Source organism: Poecilia mexicana, unplaced genomic scaffold (genome assembly GCF_051168715.1).
Source record: "Poecilia mexicana isolate PSO_F unplaced genomic scaffold, ASM5116871v1 scaffold_6, whole genome shotgun sequence".
Taxonomy (NCBI): Eukaryota; Metazoa; Chordata; class Actinopteri; order Cyprinodontiformes; family Poeciliidae; genus Poecilia; species Poecilia mexicana.
In genome coordinates, this window is record NW_028263375.1 from 16,812,218 (window position 1) to 16,834,519 (window position 22,302).

The window sequence follows — 22,302 nt, forward strand, 5'->3', positions numbered from 1 at the left end:
GGTATTTTGACTAAATATTACAAAAATATCCTATAATATAAAAGTGAAAAAATATTTATACAAATTTATCAACAAATGAAGGGAAAATTAATTGAACAGGAGGTCAAGCACTACTTATTTTTAAGTAAAATAAAAGCTTTAATGTTACACATTTAGTATTTTAACAATATTGGCATTTAATATTTATTTGTTTGAATTTTTCTCCCTTACTTATCTTTCTGTTAATTCGTATTTTTCTTATATTTATAGTGAAATGTTTTAGTTCTATGGTAGCTACAGTTGTACTCCAAAAAAAGTAAAAACATACAAAAATAAATAAATAAATAAATAAATAAATACAAATTTTTAAAAAATCAGCACCTCTCCAGGCCACGCCATATTGACGCAACCAGGAGCCCTTTTGCTTATGCCGTCATCACGCAGGAACCCGGAAGTGGTCTGTTTGCTGTCAATGCCAGCTACAGAGAGAAGGAGGCACTGAGAGCTAGAAGCCCGCATTTAAGAAAAATGGCAGGACTGCCCCGCAGGATTATTAAGGTACCTATTTCTAACAGAAGATTGTTTTATTCTGTGATTAAAAATTAGAATTTATAATTTAAACTAGTTTTTCTTTGTCCGTTGCACATAATGGTGTTCCAGCGTTAGCATCGATTAAGCTAGTGTCGGTTTGAGAAAGTAACTTCCGCTTCTTTAATGTGCCCAGAAACAGCGATTTTCAGAGGCTAAGAATACAAAATTAGTAGTGGCAATTAGCCGCTTGGCTTGGCTCAAATTTTTAATTGCAATTTGTATAACTAGGTGTGGTTTCTAGTTTTCTTATTGCGCTTGCAGGATTGCTGAGCAAGCCGGCTAGCTAACTATGTTAGCTTCTTAGCGATCACTTTTAAATGATCCATGTTCATTAAACTGATTCCAGTTTATAACCGAGATAGATGTATAAACAAGCTATTACTGTAAATAAGAAATTAATTCAGTGGTATCGTGTAAATCTACTATTTGTCGTGTAGTAATTCAAATGATTTTTCATTCCCTGCTGCTGGAAGTTAATAACGCAATGAGTGCGTTTCTGTCAGATGGAAGCTTAATCATGCAATTAATAATTTCAAAATAATGAATTATCTGCTGCTCAAAACTGACCGAAGTGATAGGCATAATTTATTTGCAGACATCGCAAAATACAGAGTTTTATCATTGTCCTGGTCTGGATAATTTTGGAAAAACATTTGTATTTTCAGACTTTATCCTCTACCAGGTTTTCTCAAGTTATTTCTGCTGGAGTTTGTTTTGTTTTTGTTTTGTCTTTTTACATAGATCAGCGTTCATGAGTTTACTTACACCTTGTTAAAGTGCATTTTAACACTTTTCTTTATCTGCACTGATAAGCAGTTGGATGATGGTTCCTTCTGTCTTATTTTCTTAAATTAACTTTCAGTCTACGAATTCCGCATGATTTTACATATTTCAGGTCATGTGTACTAATAATAATAATAATGCCAAAATCCACTTTAAATGCAGACTTAACTTTAAAAATATTTTCACAATAGTCTACGAAATTTCATTGTGAAAGACTTATCTTTTTATACAAAGAATGTGTTTTTTGTTCCCAATAATACAGCGCACATGATGTTATTTACAGCCAGATTACAAACTGTGCTGTAGTGAAACTTGCATCTAAAACATTCTCACCATACATACCGCAGAGCATCACCCAGAGGTCACTAACGTTACCAAGGGTGAGATGCTGCTTCCATATAAAATCTACTTATCTGTTCCCAGTCATTAAAGACGTGGATTCAAAAATACATATTTTTGCTTGCCAGCTATTTTATTGAAATTATTACAGGTTTTGATCTTGAGTAATTAAATGTTCATAATCGGATTTTGATCTAGTTTTGACCATCCAACATCGGAGAAAAACTCTTAAAGAACTACCGAGTCCAGCCCTTTAGGAGTTTACTGAGGTCAGTCAACTCCTAAATATATTGACTGACATCAATAGATATCAATGATAATTGAATAAGTTTTGTTTTAAATATCTGAAATACTGCTAAACTGGTGACGTGACCATTCCTGTTTTATCCACAATTTCCTCTCAAGCCTGTTGTACTCATTTTCTCCTTTTTCTCTGTGCCATAATTTTTTTAATATTTAAGCATTTATGAAGCTTGGTGGTGAAACAAACTGCTGCTGCACAAACTACTCAACAGATTGTTGCTAGGTAACCAGAGTGAGTAGTTGATACCATCACCAACCTTACTTAGCTGACCCTTTAGAGGTTGAGTGGCCAAAGTCTTTCCTCTGCCTACATCCCCCAGAATGCTGTGCAGTTCTGGATCGGAGTTCAGGAAAATTATTGAGCATTTATGTTTTTTTTAAAAATTATTTATTGTTGGTTTATTGCCCAGCCCTGTCTCTCCCCCCCCTTTATTTGATTTCTTTTATTTTTTGTTTTTAAACATAAATAATTGACCTTTTTTTTAAGACTGGTTATTTTATTAATATGTCAGGCAATTGGTCTGGTATATCCAACATGCTAAAAAGCTGTTTTGAATGCAAGAATTCAGTTCAAAGTATCAATATATTGTATTTTGCATCCCGTTTTGGATTCAGCCTAACAGCAGTAAATTAACACACGACAAAGATTCAGATCCCAAGATGCCTAAAGGACACAGAGAGCGTTGGAAGCACAGAGCACAAAGGAACATTTTGATTTATTGTAACACATATAAATGACTTGACAGTATTAATCTATAAACTATAAAATAATGCTAAAATGAGGAAACACACTGGTAACCTTTGACTATGCAGCTCTTTTACAGAGTTATTTATGTTTGACACATTTATAGTATTTGTTTGTTCTCTAATACTACACTTGTTCCCACAGATAAAATGTCATATTTTATTAGTTTAGATTGATTTTAAACTAAAGAAAGCACACAGCTCTTATTCAGTGTGTTTGTTTAAATATCTCTCTGTGTTTCCAGCTATAATATGGCATTAAAAGACGTGAGTTTTATCAAAACTATCAGTCTCTGTTTTTCCAGTAGTAATTTGTACTCTTTGTAGTTTTTCAAATAAAGTTATTTTAGAAGAAGGAATGTTTCTGTGAATAGCAAAAGATTGAGATGTGTGTAAAGGAGTGCACCGACTGCCTACAGTTGGTGGGAAAAGATGGGAGGGCTGGGAACAGTACTTACTGGGCCGAGCCCTTGAGCCCCCTGAGCGTGTGACTGGGACAGGGAGCCCCTCTTCTGTCTGTGTTTTCACTGCATGGTTTTGTCTGTGGGTTATCTGAAACATTTCAGGAATCTCACTCACAGTTACACAGAGGGAAAAAGATGGCAAAAACTGCTGTAGCAAGTGTTAGCTGTGACTTTATTGGTCCATATTTCCGTAGATAATTTTTTACTCTTCCTTTGTAGTTAAACGTGTTCCATCCGGCATATAGCAAATATGCCGGATGCTTTTGTACAGTAACAGACTGGAAGTTTTATTAAGGAAGAATAAATGAACGCTTTGATGTCCCCTGCAAATCATGTTGAAAATAATTCTGATTTTGCTGCAAATATGCCTCTGAAAAGTGGAAGTACACAGCAGGTTAACCAAGAAGGGCATCTATAATAATAATAAAGAAAGTTGAAAAATGGGACTGCAGATTGGTGGTTGATGCTGCCTGATCGTTTTACAGCGTGGCGTGACAGTGGATCTGATCAAAACTTATTTTAAAACATCTATTCTCAGTTTTTATAGACTTGCTCAGTCTTAACTCGTTGGTGATCTGACCAAAGAAAAGCAATTCTATCAATTCACAAAGAAGCAGAAAGCAAGCAGGAAGTTTCTCAGATTTAGTCCCAACTTGGACTTTTATGCGAGTAATTTCAGGTTTCTCTGTAATGCATTTCTATGCTATGCAGGCTTTCTTTATTAGTCCACAAATATGCATTTAAGTTCATTCACTTTAGGGGGGATCTGAATGTAGGGATTGTCCCGTCTTTTACAGTTTTGGTTTGATGATTGCATGTCAGACATCTGAATGAACAGTTTGTTCTTCACTTCTTTAAATATGCACAATCCCATCTCTTTAAAGTTTTTCACTGCTCAATCTGTACCACATCTTAGAAATGTAGAGCTGCATAAAAATCTCAGTTGAAATGGCAGTTTGAATGTGTGCAATATTTCAGTCTCAAAGGATTACTGAGACTTTTAGTAGGCTGTAATATTTCAAGTCCCATGCATCAAAAAAACTGCTTTCCAATTATATATATTGACAGATGAATTTACTTATTTTTGACTGTTTTTTGGGGGGGGGGAAGGGTGGGTCATAACCGATGTAGGTCTTAGTCACCAAGATCAGCAGCTCAAGTATGTTAATGTGTGGTTTATTTTTTATCTTTTATCTTATCCAGGAAACCCAGCGCTTGCTTGCAGAGCCTGTGCCAGGCATCAAAGCAGAGCCAGACGAAGGCAATGCGCGCTACTTTCACGTTGTCATCGCTGGACCTCAGGACTCGCCGTTTGAGGGAGGCACATTTAAACTTGAACTCTTTTTACCAGAGGAATATCCCATGGCAGCTCCTAAAGTACGGTTCATGACCAAAATATATCATCCCAATGTGGACAAGCTGGGAAGGATATGTCTGGACATTTTGAAAGGTAGGCCAGATCTTTTTCTCTAATTTGGTACTTGCAGTTTTTTTTTGTTTTTTTTTAATACACTTTTTAAAGTCGTGCACCTTCTTGAACCTACATAAATCAATTATTTTTAAATAAAGTATTCACTAAATGATTCCTTTCTTCCCAGCAAAACATTTTAAGTAACTCAAGTTTGATCCCACCAGTACAGAGCATTACCAGTTCATCCACTGCTCCATTGCTATGTTAAGTATCTTAAATTCGTTTGTTTCACTGTTCTCTGACATTTCAGATAAATGGTCACCAGCTCTGCAGATTCGAACAGTGCTGCTATCTATCCAGGCTTTGCTAAGCGCACCCAATCCTGACGATCCCTTAGCAAATGATGTTGCAGAGAAGTGGAAGTCCAATGAAGCTGAAGCCATAGAAACAGGTGAGGCTATGAAAAAAATCAAAGCTAGACCCTGAACAAATATTGATTTCATTCATCTTAAATGTTTCTTTTCTTGCTCAGCTACAAATTGTGATTTCCAAGTCTACATCATGAATTTTGTTCACCGAGTTGTAAAATATGATGGAATAATGTTGTGTTATAGTTACAGACAGAGAGTAAAAGAAACTTATATCAGTTTACCATCTTTATCCAATTTTGACACTAGAATGTGAACAACATTTTTGGAAAAGAGATGTTTCCTCAAGCGTAAAGGTTAGACCGGTCAACAATTCTGCAATCTGGCCACTAAGAGGCGCTCTTCTTTAAGCTGCTTCTACAAACCAGGATTCAGAGCAGATCACATATGTTGTGTTCTTACATAATCAAGACTGATTGGCAGATTGGTTTTAATGCAGCGCTGCTCACCACTTCACACCTACTTGAAAACTCATGTCTGTCTAATTTTAAAGAGCTATTATAAATTCCAGAGATTTCAAATCATGCTAGTTTTACTCCTACTGGGTTTGAATTTGCTGATAATGAACACTTTGTTATAAAAGAACATGATAATAAGTGGAAAAATTAGACAAATTGGACGGATAGAGCAAACATTTTACTCACTGACTTGGTTGCTTTAAATCTCAAATTCCATAACTGCCGGGATGATTTTGTTTTTTATTTTAGCTTTTCCAAGGAAAAGGTGGAAACTTCATACCAAGCCCTTAAAAAAGAAAGGTGACAATCAAAATGAGTTTAACACAAAGATCAGATCAGTTCTCACCATCAGTCTGAGGTGCAGTTAGAGCTGCAGGTGTGCAAAGACGACACAAATCGATGTCTGGGCGATGCTTCAAACACTCTTGTCGCTGTGTGTTTGGCCTTTTACACTTAAACTTGACTTAATGCTTCTTAGGTTTCATAGTGTCTTCCAAAAGTATTCATACCTATTGAACTTTTCTCAAGTTACGACTCTGTTCAGTCTACTTTATTGGGACTTTATGTGATAGATAAGCAAAAGGTCTGAATTATATTTTGTTTATTTAATCCTATTCAACGTGTTTGGGGACAGTTTAAGGAATAATGTTGCTGAATTATAATCCAACCTTCACATTTTCCTCTCTACAGCCAAGACATGGACCAGGCTTTATGCTGGAAACAAAAATGAAGTGTAAAGCATCCTCACAGGTGGAAACACAAGTGAAAGTCAAGTGAACACAACTCATGTGCTGCCAAGACCTCCTCCTGGCTTCATTTGCATTTAAAGGACACAGTCTTTTATTTTTTATATATAAATATATATGTGAAAACAACTGCTGATATTCTGTGATTTCAATGCACACTAGTACTGAATGACTCGTCTATGTCCTAACTCACTACTACTATTCAAATGCATGGGCAGAGGTTTTAGATCTACTCACCTGGCTTTCTTTGTCCAATTGGGAGGAGAGGATTGTCTGAACGTCCCGCATATCTGGGGGAACGTGGCTTTAGTGGACTGAGTGGGGATGAGAGGTTGGCTAGATGTGAAAGTTGATGTACCTTCTTTATGTTTCTTTTAATTTAATTTTATTGTGTCGCAGTTTAATAGAAGCGTCTAACTACAACTACTAGCCCACTGTATACACTCGCGTAGAGGACTTTATCCTGTGTAGATCTCTGCTTTAGGTGCCATCTGGTTTCATTAGCTGCACTGTACTAGGACTAAAAACCAAACTGAGCCTGCCACTGACCTTTCAACCTCTCCGTGTTAACTTGGATGCCCTGTAAGCCTCTGGATGGTAAAACTGTGAGTGATGGAGATTGTGGACCTTTCTTTATTTTTCATACATACAGTGTGTTATTACAGTACTCAGATTTTTTTTTATGTTTTCTGCTCTTCCTCGACTAACTACTTTTTACTTTTTCTTCCTTTATGGGTCAACAAGGCTCAGTTGTTTCCCTGCTCCCATTAATATTTATTTCACAAAGGAGTGGTTACGCTCGAGTCATGAGATGCCTTGTGTTGTGATGGGAACAGGTGTTGGGATAGGAGCTTCCTGGGTGGCGCTGAGGCGGCGGCCTGTCCACGGATCAAACTCAAAACACATGAGTGACGGCTCTGACTCCAAACTGTTGTGATTGGTCTCTGTTCAGTTCATTGTGTAAAATAATTATAAGTCTGAAGAGGAGCGGGTTTGCTGCTCAAAATGCTATGAAACTGTTCACCTGCATACTTTTATGTTCTGTAAATAAACTGTTGATTAATAAAAATAAAAAAAAGTATGTGATTCTTAAAGGGCGATAATGTCGGATTAGTAAGTGAAATGCTGGAATTTAAACAAATGAGTGAAATTTCCATTTTGAAAACCTGAGGAGTCTTTCTAAGCTTTTATTTTTGAAAGGTATGAAAAATTATTTAACAATTTTAACATGTTTTAGTTAAAAATCAGCACTGGGTTCATTGTTAAACCGGGTGTGTAAACACTGTAATCCACCACTAGAGTGAGTCACTGAACTGTGGATCCACAAGTCTGGAACAAAGAAAGAAGCCATGGCTTTAACTAAACATGAAGAGATGCCAGCTCCTTCTCTCTGGAAGAATACAGAAATAAATAAAAATGTATTTATTTCTGTATAAATAAATAAATTAATTAATTTATTTATACATTTATTTATTTATTTATGTATATATATATACATATATATATATATATATATATATATATATATAAATAAAGAGCTTTTTAAAAAAAAAAGAAGAAGAAAGATGTCCTGTGACTACAGATGTATGAAATCTATAAAAAACAACTAAAATGCAGTTTTTCAGAAAATTACAATATCGCAAAAGGACAACGTATTTTCTATATGGGAATAATATGGCTTACACAAATGGGAATGCTGCTGAAATGATAGTTGTAAGTCACAAAAGTGCATAGCTAAAGCTTTACAGAAAGTTGTGTGGAAGGGGAAAAGTGTCAAAGTATCAAAATAAATCCCATTAAAAACAGTTTGTAGGGCATTCAAAAGGCATGGACTGAGCCACCACATGCAGTACCACCCAGAATACAGTTGATTTCCCTGTGTCATCTGAAAAATTTAGAGGCATTTTTCCTAGGTTAAGAAAAAAGTCTGAACTGTTGCTCAGTGGTCTGAAGTTCCCATTTAAGATGAAAGTAAATTTTGCACTGTGGGGTACAGAGTCCAAATTGCCTCAGGACCAGTGTAGCAAATATGTTATTGCCTTGAGAGAGGCCAATAACTCGGCTAACAATCCTGAACCAGAACTTTCAATAGGACATTTAAAACGTGATCCATGAAGTTAAAAGCAGTGAAATCAATGAGCATTTTGGATATCGTAGTTGTGCAAACTAACCAATCAGATGTTAGGGTTTATTTTACGTGCAATGGTGACAGCTTTAATGGTGGACTGTGTAAATATTCAATAATTAAATACTGAAAATATTGCTTACAGTTTCACCACATAATACAAATTTAAATACTGATTTTCATTTCCTGTATTCTTTGCACAATTTTTTCGTTTTTGCAATCAAATTGGCTGTATAAATGAATATTTTCTAAATTATTTGTTTGCTTCATTGTGACACTTAATTTGCTTCTGTAGTCCCAAGAAGTGAAGTCATAGATTAATAAATAAATAAGCCCAGATTGTATCGCTGTATCTATTTGTGGGGGCAAAAAGTGTCATCACCTTTAATCCTAACATAGGCTACTTGGTAAGGGTTAATCTTGTGGAAGACCAACATGGAGGTCCGGTGGTAGGAGGCAGCTTGTCGCTCTGTCGGGTCAGCTGGTACAGCAGCAGCAGCAGCTTCTCTCTGACAGATGTGAGCCACTTTGTTGAACCATGCGTGTTGACAGCGGCTGTAAACCCACAGAGCAGATGCAGACTGACTTCAGCCTCAGCGCAGAAATGAATGATCCGACAGTCCTGTTCGGAACTGGGACGATTTGAAGAGGAAGAACTGTTGCATCTTCGGAGTAACAATCGAGGTTTTTTTTTTTTCTCTTCCCCCAACCCCACGCTCTCTGTTATTTGTTAAAATATTGCCTGAAGAATAGAGCATATATGATGAAATGCAAGGCCAACCAGACCAGGACGTACGACGGAGATGGCTTCAAGCGAAGAGCGGCGTGTTTGTGTTTGAGAAACGAGAAGGAGGACGAGGTAAGCTGCGTGGGTTTTCCACGGCCGAATTTAGTAGTTCTCAGTGTTTACAGAGGGGGAGGGCACTTTTTGCTCTAATCTGAACTCAAACCAAACACTGGCTTTCTTTATCAACGCGCAGCCCAGTCAGCTCGGTCTGCGTGCAGAGCAGAGGTGAGCTTTAATTGGTTGAGGGGTCAAATATTTGACCTATTAAACTACATGGAGTCCGGACAACCCCAGCAGTGAAACATTATTGAGGAAATCCATGCAGCTTGTGTTTCAAAAAGACAACACATCTTCAGCCTGTTGTCGGTGTCACTCAGGCATTTATTCAATGACATTTTTATTTAACTGCTGGCAGATGCATTTCACAACCAGGCTCCACCTAATACAGTTTTGAGTTTATCTTTATTCACAGGGACTGGAGATAGATGTTGCTCTTACTCTGTAAACTGTAAAATTGACTTTTTCCTCACTGCCTCAAACTAAAGTTTTCCTTCTTTACGTAGTTTAGAATTACCAAAAATATTTATGAATGCTAATTACTAGCTAGAATATTCAGGGGTTTATTTTATTTAATTTTTCTCACTTTACAAATTGAAAAGTTAAAAACTGTGTGTATTCGGCAGAATTTGGTAGAACTGCCTCTTTATGTTTACGGTGATACATTAAGTGTCCTTCCACAAGCTTTGCAATAGTTTGCTTGAATTTTCTGTTGACTCCACGAGAACAGCAATGAATATCAATATCTTTAAAATAAAGCTAATTGTTTTGTTTGATATATTGTCTTATGTTTTCAACAGCAGTTCTTGTGTTTCTTAGGTTTTGACTGCAGTGATTTGCAGGGAAAGCCATCAATTATGTTCATCACTTTTATCGTTACCCCGAAAATGTCGTGGTCAGTTGTGAACATAGCCCATCTAGTGCAAGTCATTAACTTTTCTGTTCTTAAACAATCTAAATTGGACGCATGTGTAGGGTCATCGGCCATTTGGAAGATCTATTTCTGCCCAGGCTTCAACTTCCTGTCTTATATCTTAATATTTTTCTTCAATATTCACATAATCTTCTGTCCTCATGATGCCATCTGTTTTGTGACGTGCACCAGTCCCTCATATCGTATGAGCAGCAATATCATATGATAGGATGCTCATATCATCTGTGAATTCACAGATGGAATAGTGCAAATGCCCCCATGCCCCTCTCTTTCCTAGCCGTCACAAAAGGTCCTTATGTCCAAACATTAACGTCTCAGTTTCATCAGACCACAGAAGATGTCCTCAAGAACTGAGACTTTTGTCCCTGAGGGCTTTGGCAGACTATTATTTGGGTTTTTGGAGTAATGGGTTGTTGTTGACAGAGGACTTGTTGTAGTGTGGTTAATGACACTCGTAGAGTGAAGCCCAGTCGACGACATCGTCCTCTAGGCTTCCCCAAATAAATAGAGAGAAATTCTTGATATTAGCATGTGTAAGAAATGCATTGAAACAATTTGAAGTTATCTTCCGCTTGGTCAAAGTATGTATTATTATTTCAGTATTTTCTTTTTTCATATTTTCTGTGGAATAAATTATGAAAATATTTAAATGGCTCAGGAAGAGCAGAAAGAAAGGTATGTGTTACCTCACATAAATAGTAGCATTCAGTTAGTTAACCTGCACAGTAAATCCTCTTCAGACCAGCAGACTAGAGCAGCGGTAGACCTGTCCGCTGATGAGGAAGGCTTACTGATAAACTGAGAGTATGATGTGTTAAATCACATAAATACTGCATAATTTGATTATTATCTAAACAGTTACTCATCCTTTTTTTCTAACTAAAAACTATTTTAACAGCATTTTTGATTATTCCTTTAATATATCGTGAGTGTATTAATTATTTTGTTTGCTACTCAACTGTAGTGCTTTGTGACCTTCATAGTTGTAGCATCATTTGGTGCTAAGAGCTTGTTCTGCCACGAGGCAAAAGCCACAAACAAATAATGACGCCAAAGAAAAACGATAACACCAAATTTACTTGGTTTTATTTTATCTAAAATTAGAATTTCCACTAAATATTCCTCTAAATCCGTCATATTGGTGTAGATGTCAGCAAAGGGCTGTAAAAATCTGCATCTTAAATGCTAGGAGCAGACTTTGTAGAGTCTAGGTTAATTTGGCAATGGCTCCTGGTTATGTAATCCTGCAGTTCTGTTTTTTTTTTTTTTTTTTTTTTTTTCTGTTCAAACTCTTAAAACCTTTCCAGTTAACACATGGAGGGTGTCAGTCAGCCTGGTGACGGCAGCAGTTTAAGGAGCACATGTGATAGGCAGAGTTCGGAGCCGAGTGCCTGTTAGAGTGTGCTCAACACCAAGTGACCCCTTAGGTGCAATTTATAGAAACAAGGTGCAGGCACTGACTGTACAGACAGATCTGCCAGCTCCTTGTGCTCATACCCCCTTTTCCACTGTCTGTACTGCTTTTCATCAAGGTCTCCACTTCTCTTCTTCGACGATTTGCCGCCATAAAGCTGTCAGCAGCCTTTGGTGCTGTTCAACGTAGTGTGTTACTATTAAAACTTGGAACAGGTTGTTGGTATTAAAGACAGCACTCTGAATTGTCCATCCTGTTTGTTTTGCTTATCTGGGATTGGCTTGTGGAGGAAAGTGGTCAGTCAGACATCGCTCTCCATAGAAACACTCGCTTGGCTCAATTTAGGGAACGTAAATCCAAAGCTTTGCATTTGGGCTCTTCTCTATTATTGACCTTATTACTGCAGACGAGGCTCCTATCCATCTCTCCATTGCCTGCTTCATACTATCTGCCACTCTCAAATGACACTTTGAGATACTTGAATTCATCTTCTTTGCATGTAATTCTTTGTAATCACATTATTTAACAAGAATAGGTTTTTGTTCTCTTCCTCAGGGATGTGCTACAATTGTGGGACATAGTAATAACTAATTATGAGTCATAAAAAATATGCTTCATAAGTAGGGGAAAAAAGTCAATTGGAACATTGTTCTCCCTTTTATTATCATATTGCTGCAGTGTGTTAATGTGTCAATAGGAACACATTTGCTTTTATTGCTTCACAGATGACATTCAGGTCGAACGACGTATTAAATTTACTGGCAATATTCTGTCGTAACCTTTTATGATTACTAGGTAATAATAAAACCTGAATTAAGGTGAACTTTCTTAATGTTAAACATAAGACACATCTCCAGTCATCTTCTGCAACAATCATTCTCTTGTCATTATCTTCCTGTAAGATGGAGTATTATCTCTCTTTTGAAGATCTAGAAAGTGATTCGTTCTTTTTCATATCACATTTAGACACTTAGCAATCACCTTTATATTGGTTTACATCTTTTTTTTCCTATCCCCATTCTTTATGTAAAAGTCCTCCACAACGCTACAGCTCTTCTGTTAACTATTACACAAAAAGCAGGAACAAATACTGTCAAATAAATAAACAACATTTGCTTCTCGACAGATTGATTTCTCTCTTCTTTCTTTTTTTTTTCTTCCCTGTTGCATGTTTAAGGAATCAAATGTGTTAGATCAGGAAAAGGTGGTTTCAGATTTTATTTCATTTATTAGTGAATTAAATTTATTTAATGCTGAATCCAAACTAATGGAAAAAAGTTAAGTGCCCCCTTAACCTCGCAACTGAATGTGCAACAACAACGGCCTTAAGGTGTTTGTGAAAACGGGAAATTAATCTTTTATATTACTATGGAGGAACTTAGCCCACTGGTCAGCCTCGCTGGATGGTTTTTGAGCATTAACAGCCTTTTTATGGTCATGCCAGCACACCTTATTTGGTGAAAGCCTATAGATTGACTTGACCTCACCAAAAATCCAGTCTTATGTCTTTCTGAGCCATTCAGAGGTGGACTGAGGCAAGTCAGACCTGCAGTGGTTTAGATTCAAAAACCCACCAGATCAGAAGTTGTTTTTGGATATGTAGACTGTTGCTTTGACTGATGAAGTTCAGGTGAGGAACTATTATTTTCTAGCCACTTTCTGACACTTTTTCACTGATTTGAATAGCAAATGTTCCGTTGCATTTCCCATTTGGAAGACTGGCCGAGGGACACGGGCCTCTGTGTTGCTTCATGTCAATACGACACTGAAACAGGAAGTTGTGAGTTAATCATTAACATTTTTCTTGACACTCTTATCAACTTTAAAAAGTAAATATTGTCACCTTCCTAAAATAACGGTGTATATGTTTTTTTTTTTTTTTTTTGCCTAAAACTTGTTTTGGAAAGAAAGAGGTGGTGATTTTATTTTATTTTTTGCCAAAATCACTTTTTTGCAAAACATGACTTAGGCCAGTATTACAATAAATACTTTTTACACTTTTATGAAGGGAAACTGATGAATAAGTAGAATGCTCTGCATTTCTGGGCCTATAATGGAAATATTATCCATATTAATATTATCTGAAACTTTAAAACCTTCCCAAATTTTCCGCTGGTGCCGTACTGTAGCTCCCTGAGCTGCCAGTGATGTGTGCTGTGCCTGCTGGGGTCATTAACCTCATCTGCTAAGCTTCTTGTTGTTTTCATACCAAAAGGCAACTGCTGATCCGGTGGGTTTTTGAAAAGCCTTGTCGCCGCGTACGTGCGAGTGCCTACGTGTTCTGCATGGTGTTTCTGTGAGACTGCTTTTGAGGGTTACGTGTTTGTGTTGGAGAGCGAGCCGCTGCTGTTTCTACTGTCCCCAGAGAAGGGCTTTAATGGACTCTGGGATTCAGAGGAGAACCACCACCGCTCTCATCCTCTGCTCCGTTTAATTACCTGCAACACCACATAAACGCTGCAAACAGCACGGCTCGGGAGCTTTCAGGAAATTGGTGGAGTAAAGAACTGCTGTTTCTCTTTGATGTCTGTTGGCCTGACTGCTTCATTTTTTTAACAAGTACTACATCTGTCAGGGTTTTCATAAACGCAACGAATCACAATGGAAGACATTCCTATTGATTCTTAATCACATGAGCTAGCTTAATTAATTCATCGTAAAGGAGAACAAGTGAAAGAATAATTTCCTTAGGATTGTCAAACATGTTATATACTTTGCCTGACAAAATATGCTGTAAGTCACCTTGAAAACATCACCCCCACTGTAAAACATGAGGGAGAGCTTTACAGAGAAGGGAAGGGACAGGGAAGCCGATCAAAGTTGATTGGAAGAAAGTTCAGAGCATTGTTAAAAGAAGAGGCTGTAAAACACTGGAGAGAATGGGACGGAGGCCCGTCTGTCTGTCTTTGGGGTGTACCTATTTTTCAAGCCACAGAACTTTGCATTCAGTCTATCCTTTGTTCGTTCATCACGCTGTAGTTTGGCTCACCCACAATAGTCAAAACAGATAATCCTGTAACAAACAATGAGGTCTGCAGAGAGGATCATCAGGGCTGACCCTCTGGTGTCAGGAAGAGAGCAGCAGAGCCGACACATCCTCAGTACAAACTGTTTGGACTTTTAACCAGACGTTGAGTCTATAAAGCGCTATTTGTAAAAACCAACAGAGACGGTTTCTTTTCCCAGGCTGTCCCTCCGATGAACAATGAACAGTCAGAGTCCTCATATAGTGCCCAGCAGGTGAATTAGTAACACAATTAGATATGCAAGCACAGACTTTGTTGGAAGATGAACCTCCATCATCTGTTAAAACTAATGTTTTATTGAGTTAAAAACTTAATTCGGTGCATTAATAGAAAGCAAAACATTTTCACTTTGTACGTTTTGTTGAAGGTACACCGCAAAATCAGGTCAGCAAATCATATAAAATGATACGAACCCTAAGAAAAGCAGTGCTAGTAGTTAGATTAACAAAACAATTTCTAAATAAAGTTCTGCAACTTTTTTCTTCCTGGAGTTTTATTCCACAGTTATTTGCCATAGTATCTGATCTCAACATGATCGCAAACACCCCTGAGCAGTTTGAAACCTCACCTTGGACAGCTGAGTTTTACTGGGTGTTAAAGGGCTACTTTTTCAGAGCTGGTGTGAAGTCAGTCCCCGCCATCAAGGGAAGCTGTGCATGTTGTACGCTGGTGGCGGAGGACTTGACCGTGTACGTTTGGTTAGCTGAAGCCGGGATTACTCTTATGTGAACATTGTGTGGGTCAGTTTGATGTCGGGTACAGCTAAAGGTGGGGTGACTTATCTGTCTTAAATCAGCTGAAAATAGTTTATGTAGATGCTACGTTGATACTTTTGACTTAACCTTTCAGTGTCTTATTTTGCCAGTTGAATATAAGTTTGATTTACATTTTCAGTCATGATGAATCTGTGAGTAACTGGACCTGAAATCATGGATGCTTCAATGCAGAAATAACCAATAAACTCTGATGGGACACTACAGCAAACACAATTATTGGTTTTTAGATTCAGATTCCTCTTCATGTTAATTAAAATAATCACATAACCAGTATAAGCTGCTGGGGAAAGTCTTTCATTATGTGGCAGACTCTGGACTTGAGTGTGCTGCGTCTGGGTTGTTGTAGGCCTGATGGAGCTCCCTCTCCTCTGCAGGTGCTGCTGGTGAGCAGCAGTCGACATCCAGACCAATGGATTGTTCCTGGAGGAGGGATGGAGCCTGACGAGGAGCCCGGTGTTGCTGCCGTCAGGGAGGTGTACGAAGAGGTGAGTTTGCAACACAACAAACACTTCTCTCGTTTTTCTGGATCGTGTTGGCGCTAAACGGTTGGCCGGCTGGGGTCCATAATGATGTCTTTCTGTGCGTTTCCATAGATTTAATGGTCAGACTCTTGATTGGGACAATTGTTAGTTCTGTTGACTTGGAGGTTCTGGGTTCGAACCCTGCCTCTTTCCCAATAATATGCGCCAGCCTTTGTGAACCCTCACAGATAAGCAGGAATAGCAAATAGATAATTGTAAGAAATAAAATTTACACTTTAAATTGGTGCTAAAAAGGACTGGGAACTTTTTAGCACTTGTATTTAAATACTTCTGTATTTAAATACAGAAGTATTTAAATTTTGACAAGAGAAACGAGTGGGAACTCTGGACGTGGATACAAGTTCAAGTGGTTGATTTCTTTTTCTAGATTTATTCTGATACGGTTTTGCAGTATCAGTGATTTATTTGAATAATAGAAAAGTCAAATAAAGTTTGATGACGTCCAGCAGGAAGCCTTTTTAAACCACACTGCAATGAGTGACAGTAACTTTAATTAAAAGCGATAAACCACTGGTATGATGCTGTAACATTCCACAAAGCCAGTAAAATTAAGTACTTATTATTTTAATTTCATCAATGTCGTCATTTCTCATAGTCCGATATGGTCATATGATGACAGGAAACCCAGATGAGGGGAAGAAATATTTGACAGTGTTGTGTAAATATCCCATTAATGAGGTCTGTGGTCCACTACAGTGGAGCGCTGGTCGTTTTCCAACATGTTTCGCAGCAGAGCGAGCCGTGAACTTCTGCTGCGGCTCAGATGGTGTGCTGACAGCCTTGAAAGATGGCTGTGACATTTGGGTAGAGTTTCCAGTTACCCCAGTTACCCAGACGTTACAGATATGACGTGCGCACGGATATAGACGAGCTGCACGGTCACTGCAAGGGGAGATTTTCTTTAAAAATATTTTTTCAAGCTTATATTTAATGTTTATACTAACATTACACACATACTTAAGAGACTCTTTGAGCACAGTAGAGTAAAAAAAAAAAAAATCTAATTATTAACTGTCCTTTAAGCTTTTATTGTTCTCTGTGGAGCTACTCAATAACGACAATAATGATAATCGCAAGTATGTTGGTAAATATGTACAGGAAATCTATTCCCTGTTTATTTGAGGGGAAACTGTTCTCAATCATTTATAATCACTGAATCCTAGCAGGATTACATTCACCACTTTATTTGAGCATTGAAAACCTTACATCGTTCCGGTCCTAGCATACATTTAATTATTCAAAATATAAAGTGGCTTTCATTCAGCGTTTCCTTTTAAAACAATACATGACATATTTCTTTAGATAGCAATGAATTGTTGTATAAAGATCTGCTTATTCTGTGACGACAGAGCCATTCTTCGTCGTCGGCAAAATTATCTGTTTTTGCAATAGTGATCTCCTCAGTTATTCCAGCTGTTCTAAACACGAGAGATCTGTGCTGCTATAAGCAAACAAAATACTGGCCAGGAGCTCCTGGAGAGCATTTTTTTCTTAGTTACAAAAAGACAAATGTGTACAGTTTATACAACGTTTGAGATGAAGCAGGTGAATTTATGGCTCTTCTTCTGTGGTTGTGCTGTTCTCACTGAAACGCCTCAGTTTCTTTGTTTCTCAGATTATGGGGATGTAAATATGATTTCTACTACTGAATATTGAAAAATTTTCCCAACCTTTAATGCACTTTCTTTCCTTTTTTTTTTTTTTCATTTCAGGCTGGTGTGAAGGGAAAACTTGGCAGACTTCTTGGCATATTTGAGGTAAGGCTGTCAACTGGCTTGCATTGTTACTATAACTTTAGATTCCAACAAATCACGCTGCAGGAAATCCTGCAAAATGCCCTGTCATCATGTCTAGAAGAGAACACAAGGTAAAATGTTTCAGATAAAATCATTCACAGGTTGTGTTCACAGAGTTCCTATAAAAGCTGATAATTTATTTTCTCTTCCTATTCAGCAGCACAATCAAGACAGAAAGCACAGGACGTACGTCTACGCTCTTATTGTGACAGAAACACTGGAGGACTGGGAGGACTCTGTTAACATTGGTATACTTCAGTTTTAATTCCCTGTTTGTCACATCATGGAATACATTATAATAAAAAAAAGATTACTGACTGAACTTCTTTTTTGCATAACATTTTATAAAGTCAGGTTTCCTGTCAACTAACTATCAAATAAAGGCCACTAGAGCTGATAAAACCTTAAAAAAATAAAAATAAAAAAATTCAGTGTAAGTTCAATTTGCTCCAGAATTACTTGCAGATTTTGGGTAATTTTGCAGAGTAACAGCCAAGGACTTATTCTGAAGCTAATATTTGGAAATTATGCAGCTGCATGTTGCTTGGCTAGGCTTTGCCAAAGAAAACATCCTGACACTTGTAAAGGGATATGTAAACACTCTGATGTTGTAACAATGAGGATTAAGATTGTTTTGGGGAGTCCGGCAGGGTTTCATGTGGCATTTGCAAAAAGGAGTAGAGACAGAGAAGCATGTATGCTGACTTCTTGCTATGGCTGATATTTATATCTGCTGCCAAATTTATTTTATATCCTCTTCCAGAAAAAGAAGCATGTATTGTACATATCTCATTTATAGCAGATTGTTGCTATTGAAATTGTGGTCAGTGTTTATTGCAAAACCTTCATCAGACCAAGAACTTGTAATAATGTTTTCATTGTCAATAGAAAAAGGCTGCAAGTGTGAAAAATATTCAGATGTAAATATTGGAAATATGGTTAACGTAAGCACTAGTTTCGTTTTTAACCACGTACGTTTGGTGACAACCTGTAAAATGTGATAATTGATCTGGACAAAGACTCTGCATTATGAATATTTTTATTTTACTTTAGTCAAAGCAAATCTGACCACAAGAGATGTGGATATTAACTGGTTCACCCCATCACATTATTGCATATCTGTCACAAAAGATGACATTCACTGGTACAGAAACTGTACCTTAGTGCTCCCTTGGACCAATGTTATGTTTTTACCTTCACAGTTTTACTATAACAATGACTTAAAATTAAGGTATTGTGTTTTTAGCTGCAGGCATATTAAGATAGGATCACAGTTTTTAATCAGGTTGATCAGGGGTCTTGATACCTGCAGTTCTAGAGCAAGAAGTGTTTCTGTGGCTCTGATAATGTTTTAACTATGAGATATTTAACTCTAATACATAACTGTTTTCGTTTTACGTTCTCTGATGTTATTCTTTTATACTGTGGCCCCACGAATAAACTCTGGACCAACCCCGGCCCCTCTGGTAAAGTTGGTCTAGACCCGCCACTGACTCAGCTTATAATTATGTAACCTCTTGGTTGCATAAACTGTGTATAGATCAGCAAATGTTTAGTCCAGGATGGTCAGGAGATTATAAAGTTTGGAAAAAAATAAGGTGGCACACTCACTAGAAAAAGTAGTCGATTTTACAACATTTATCCCATTTTACGCAATATAACGCAGTAGATAGTAAAACATTTTTGGGTTGACACATTTTATTTGGTTTATTCCAAATTGCTTTGGAAACTTTCTCTTTTGTTTGGTTTTGATGAACTTTTGCTCTCTTTGGCCAAGCAAAAGTGAGCAATTTTCTCCTCTCACCACACTGTATAATTAAGGTCTCCGCCTTCTGCGTCAAATAAAATGAAAGGACCTTTTGTGTTTATTTTCTCCCACGCAGTGTTTTCTGTTTACATTCACTGTGTTTTATGCTCACCGAGCTCTAAAAACTGTAGTTGAAATATACTTTAGTCATTTTTCAAAAAGCAAAATCAGAAGTTGCGGAACTTCTGAAGGATTCACGCAGTCAGCAGAACCTGTTACAATTAGGGAACGGTGTAGAAAGGCTGGACTTACAACGCTCCACAATATCTATACGTTGAAGTTCAGCAGCTGCAGGAAGGAAAAGTTAGAGCAGCTAAACTCCGTCTGCTTTGGTTACAGTTCTCATGCAGGAGAATAGAGCCGGCTGCGGTGAGTGATAACTGGAAAACAACTGGGCACCTCAAACATTCCTGCCCCCCCATCGCTCCCTGTTAACAGGCTGAATCTATTTCTGTGGATGAATGGAGTAAACAATCACAGGCACTTTTAACAGGAGCAGTTAGAAATGATTGTTATGAGCTACTCTACTGTCGAGAGACGGGATACATTTCAAATATCAAACACCTTTAAAATAACTGCGGGTCACGGTTTTATGTAATTCACATTACAAAGTCACACTCAAACTTTTTACTCTGCTTGTTTCTCCTTCCTCTTGATTTCCACAGGTAGGAAGAGGAAGTGGTTCAAGGTGGAGGATGCCATCAGGGTGCTGCAGAGGCACAAACCTGTCCACGCAGAGTACCTCTGCAGACTCGCGGACACCTGCAGCCCCCCTTACGGGCCTGTGTGTTGCCCCCGAACGATGGACAGCAAGGCCCCTCACTATGTTGTTTGCTCAGCGCAGGACTCAGAGCTCTTCAACAGATAGGCCTTACAGCTGAGAGTTCCTCCACCGATGGACTATACTGGAGCATTGGTTGCTTTATGAACACAGGTTTTTCACTTGAACAATATTAATTTTGCAGGAAGTTAAAACAAAAACAAACAAAAAAAAAACGTAGTAGCCCTTAAAAAGTGCTGTGATGCTTTCTAGGTGTATTTTTGGATCATTAAAGCAACAGTTAGCAGCTGACAGATCAAATGCATCCCACGTTTAGGGGTTCGGTTACTGTGAAGTAAAGTTCTTACCGGGGTCTTACATGTTTGACCTCAGTGTTCCCAGTGTGTTGGTGGTTTCCAGAAGACTGAAACTGGGAAATGTTGGCCTTAAGAGGAAGCTCTGTTCCCACTCTGACTCACTGCCAAATAATTTCCTGTTGCAAGAAGAGGTAGCAGCCACAAGTGTGTGAATGTTTTAGAACAATTTTATGCATTTTCTTTCCCCTCATGACACTCTAGATTGAGTTTTCTTCTTATATGAGTTGGTTTAAAGTTAGCTTTGTTGCAATAAATGAGTCAATTGTTGCAACAAGCAGGGTTGTTACTACTCTGTTTAAAACCTGAGAGGTTGCCTTAAATAGTATTGAGATATTATTTATGTATACACACATAAATATTGTTAAAATGAGCTACTTGTGGTAAAGATGAATACAAATCCTTAAAATAATTAATCTTTTATTCTATAATAACAAAACTAAGAAAACTGACAGATTCTAGCATTTATCTTTAGATCGTTTGCTCCCTGGATAAAGTAATGTTAAGTATCACATTGCCTTAGCAAGGATCCCCAGAAGGAAAACAGGCCCACGACATTGCAGATCCCCCAATGCCTTAAGATGTTTTTCCACACATTCAACCATTGTTTTACATCATTAACTTGTGGCCAAAAATATCAATCTTACTCTAATCTGACCAAAGCACACAGATCAGGTTAAAGTCCCTGTAGCACATGGCAACCTCTGCATGTGTGATGGTAAGACGGAAAAGGCTTTTATGGCATGCTTCCCAAACACTCAGTTGCCATGTCTAAAGCATCTAATTGTTGTTATGAAGGCCGTGGTGACACCAAGATGCCATTGTTTTCTGCAGGTCTCTAACATTAAGCCTCAAATTTTTGTTTCTCCCTTACTGTACTGCTTACAGTTCATTTGTCAAAATAAATTATTATCCTTTTCCAGCCTTGTTTATTATAGTTTTAGTTGTTTAAAGCATTTTAATCATAACTCTTAACTTTGCATATCAAATATTTTCTTGTGTCTATAACATGACTTAGTAAGATCAACACACATCTGACCTGGCATGATGGCATTGTTTGTTTTCCCTATTTTGAAGGGTGTCTTAGAGAAACTGCGCTCTAGGGGAACAGAGAGTTTTGGATTAAAATTCTCTAAAATTTGATCAATGTAAAAAAAAATAAATATAAGTAAAGCATATGTTTGAGAAAACCTTCTGGTGACATTAATTTTATAGGAATTGCCTAACTGTATGCCACTGGTAGTTTTGTTAAAAACAACACTTGCTTAATATCATTACTCCCACCACCCATTTTGAGGAAATTATGCAACTACAATACACTTTTATTTTTAAACAAGGATTTATTAACATTTGACAACTGAGCCACACAGCAGTTTTATTTTTGATACCCTTGAGCTACACAAATATGTGAAATATATTTCACATATTTGTGAAATATGTGAAATATTTCCTCAAAATTTCCCATTTTGAGGAAATTATGCAACTACAATACACTTTTATTTTTAAACAAGGATTTATTAACATTTGACAACTGAGCCACACAGCAGTTTTATTTTTGATACCCTTGAGCTACACAAATATGTGAAATAAAGTCTCATAGATTTCTTTTCCACTTTGTCGTGGCCTTAATTATTTGTGCTAAAAGTGAAAATACTGTT

General features: G+C 37.4%; 2 protein-coding genes across 3 annotated transcripts; both read left to right on the forward strand.

Moving 5' to 3' along the window:
- Nucleotides 1–297: 297 nt before the first annotated feature.
- Nucleotides 298–7,324, forward strand: ube2na (ubiquitin-conjugating enzyme E2Na). The gene is made up of 4 exons (XM_014984065.2): nucleotides 298–537; nucleotides 4,407–4,653; nucleotides 4,925–5,065; nucleotides 6,191–7,324. Exons 1-4 carry the CDS (start codon nucleotides 508–510, stop codon nucleotides 6,235–6,237), a joined length of 465 nt encoding a protein of 154 aa, XP_014839551.1. The 5' UTR covers nucleotides 298–507; the 3' UTR covers nucleotides 6,238–7,324.
- A 1,420-nt stretch (nucleotides 7,325–8,744) lies between these two features.
- nudt4a (nudix (nucleoside diphosphate linked moiety X)-type motif 4a) lies at nucleotides 8,745–22,256 on the forward strand. 2 transcript variants are annotated; one of them, XM_014984064.2, is made up of 5 exons: nucleotides 8,745–9,230; nucleotides 15,740–15,850; nucleotides 17,620–17,664; nucleotides 17,864–17,951; nucleotides 20,176–22,256. In XM_014984064.2, the coding sequence occupies exons 1-5, from the start codon at nucleotides 9,132–9,134 to the stop codon at nucleotides 20,376–20,378; spliced, it is 546 nt and encodes a 181-aa protein (XP_014839550.1). In that variant the 5' UTR covers nucleotides 8,745–9,131; the 3' UTR covers nucleotides 20,379–22,256. The 2 variants fall into 2 exon arrangements, with proteins under 2 accessions (XP_014839550.1, XP_014839549.1); XM_014984063.2 differs by having other exon boundaries at nucleotides 8,749–9,230; nucleotides 17,861–17,951.
- The last annotated feature ends 46 nt before the right edge of the window (nucleotides 22,257–22,302 follow it).

Coding starts and splice junctions, on each gene's coding strand:
- ube2na (XM_014984065.2), top strand. CDS start 508: ATGGCAGGACTGCCCCGCAGGATTATTAAG. Junction 4,654..4,924: donor ATGTCTGGACATTTTGAAAG/GTAGGCCAGATC, acceptor CTGACATTTCAG/ATAAATGGTCACCAGCTCTG. Junction 5,066..6,190: donor AGCTGAAGCCATAGAAACAG/GTGAGGCTATGA, acceptor TCCTCTCTACAG/CCAAGACATGGACCAGGCTT.
- nudt4a (XM_014984063.2), top strand. CDS start 9,132: ATGATGAAATGCAAGGCCAACCAGACCAGGACGTACGACGGAGATGGC. Junction 9,231..15,739: donor GAAACGAGAAGGAGGACGAG/GTAAGCTGCGTG, acceptor TCTCCTCTGCAG/GTGCTGCTGGTGAGCAGCAG. Junction 15,851..17,619: donor TCAGGGAGGTGTACGAAGAG/GTGAGTTTGCAA, acceptor TTTTCATTTCAG/GCTGGTGTGAAGGGAAAACT.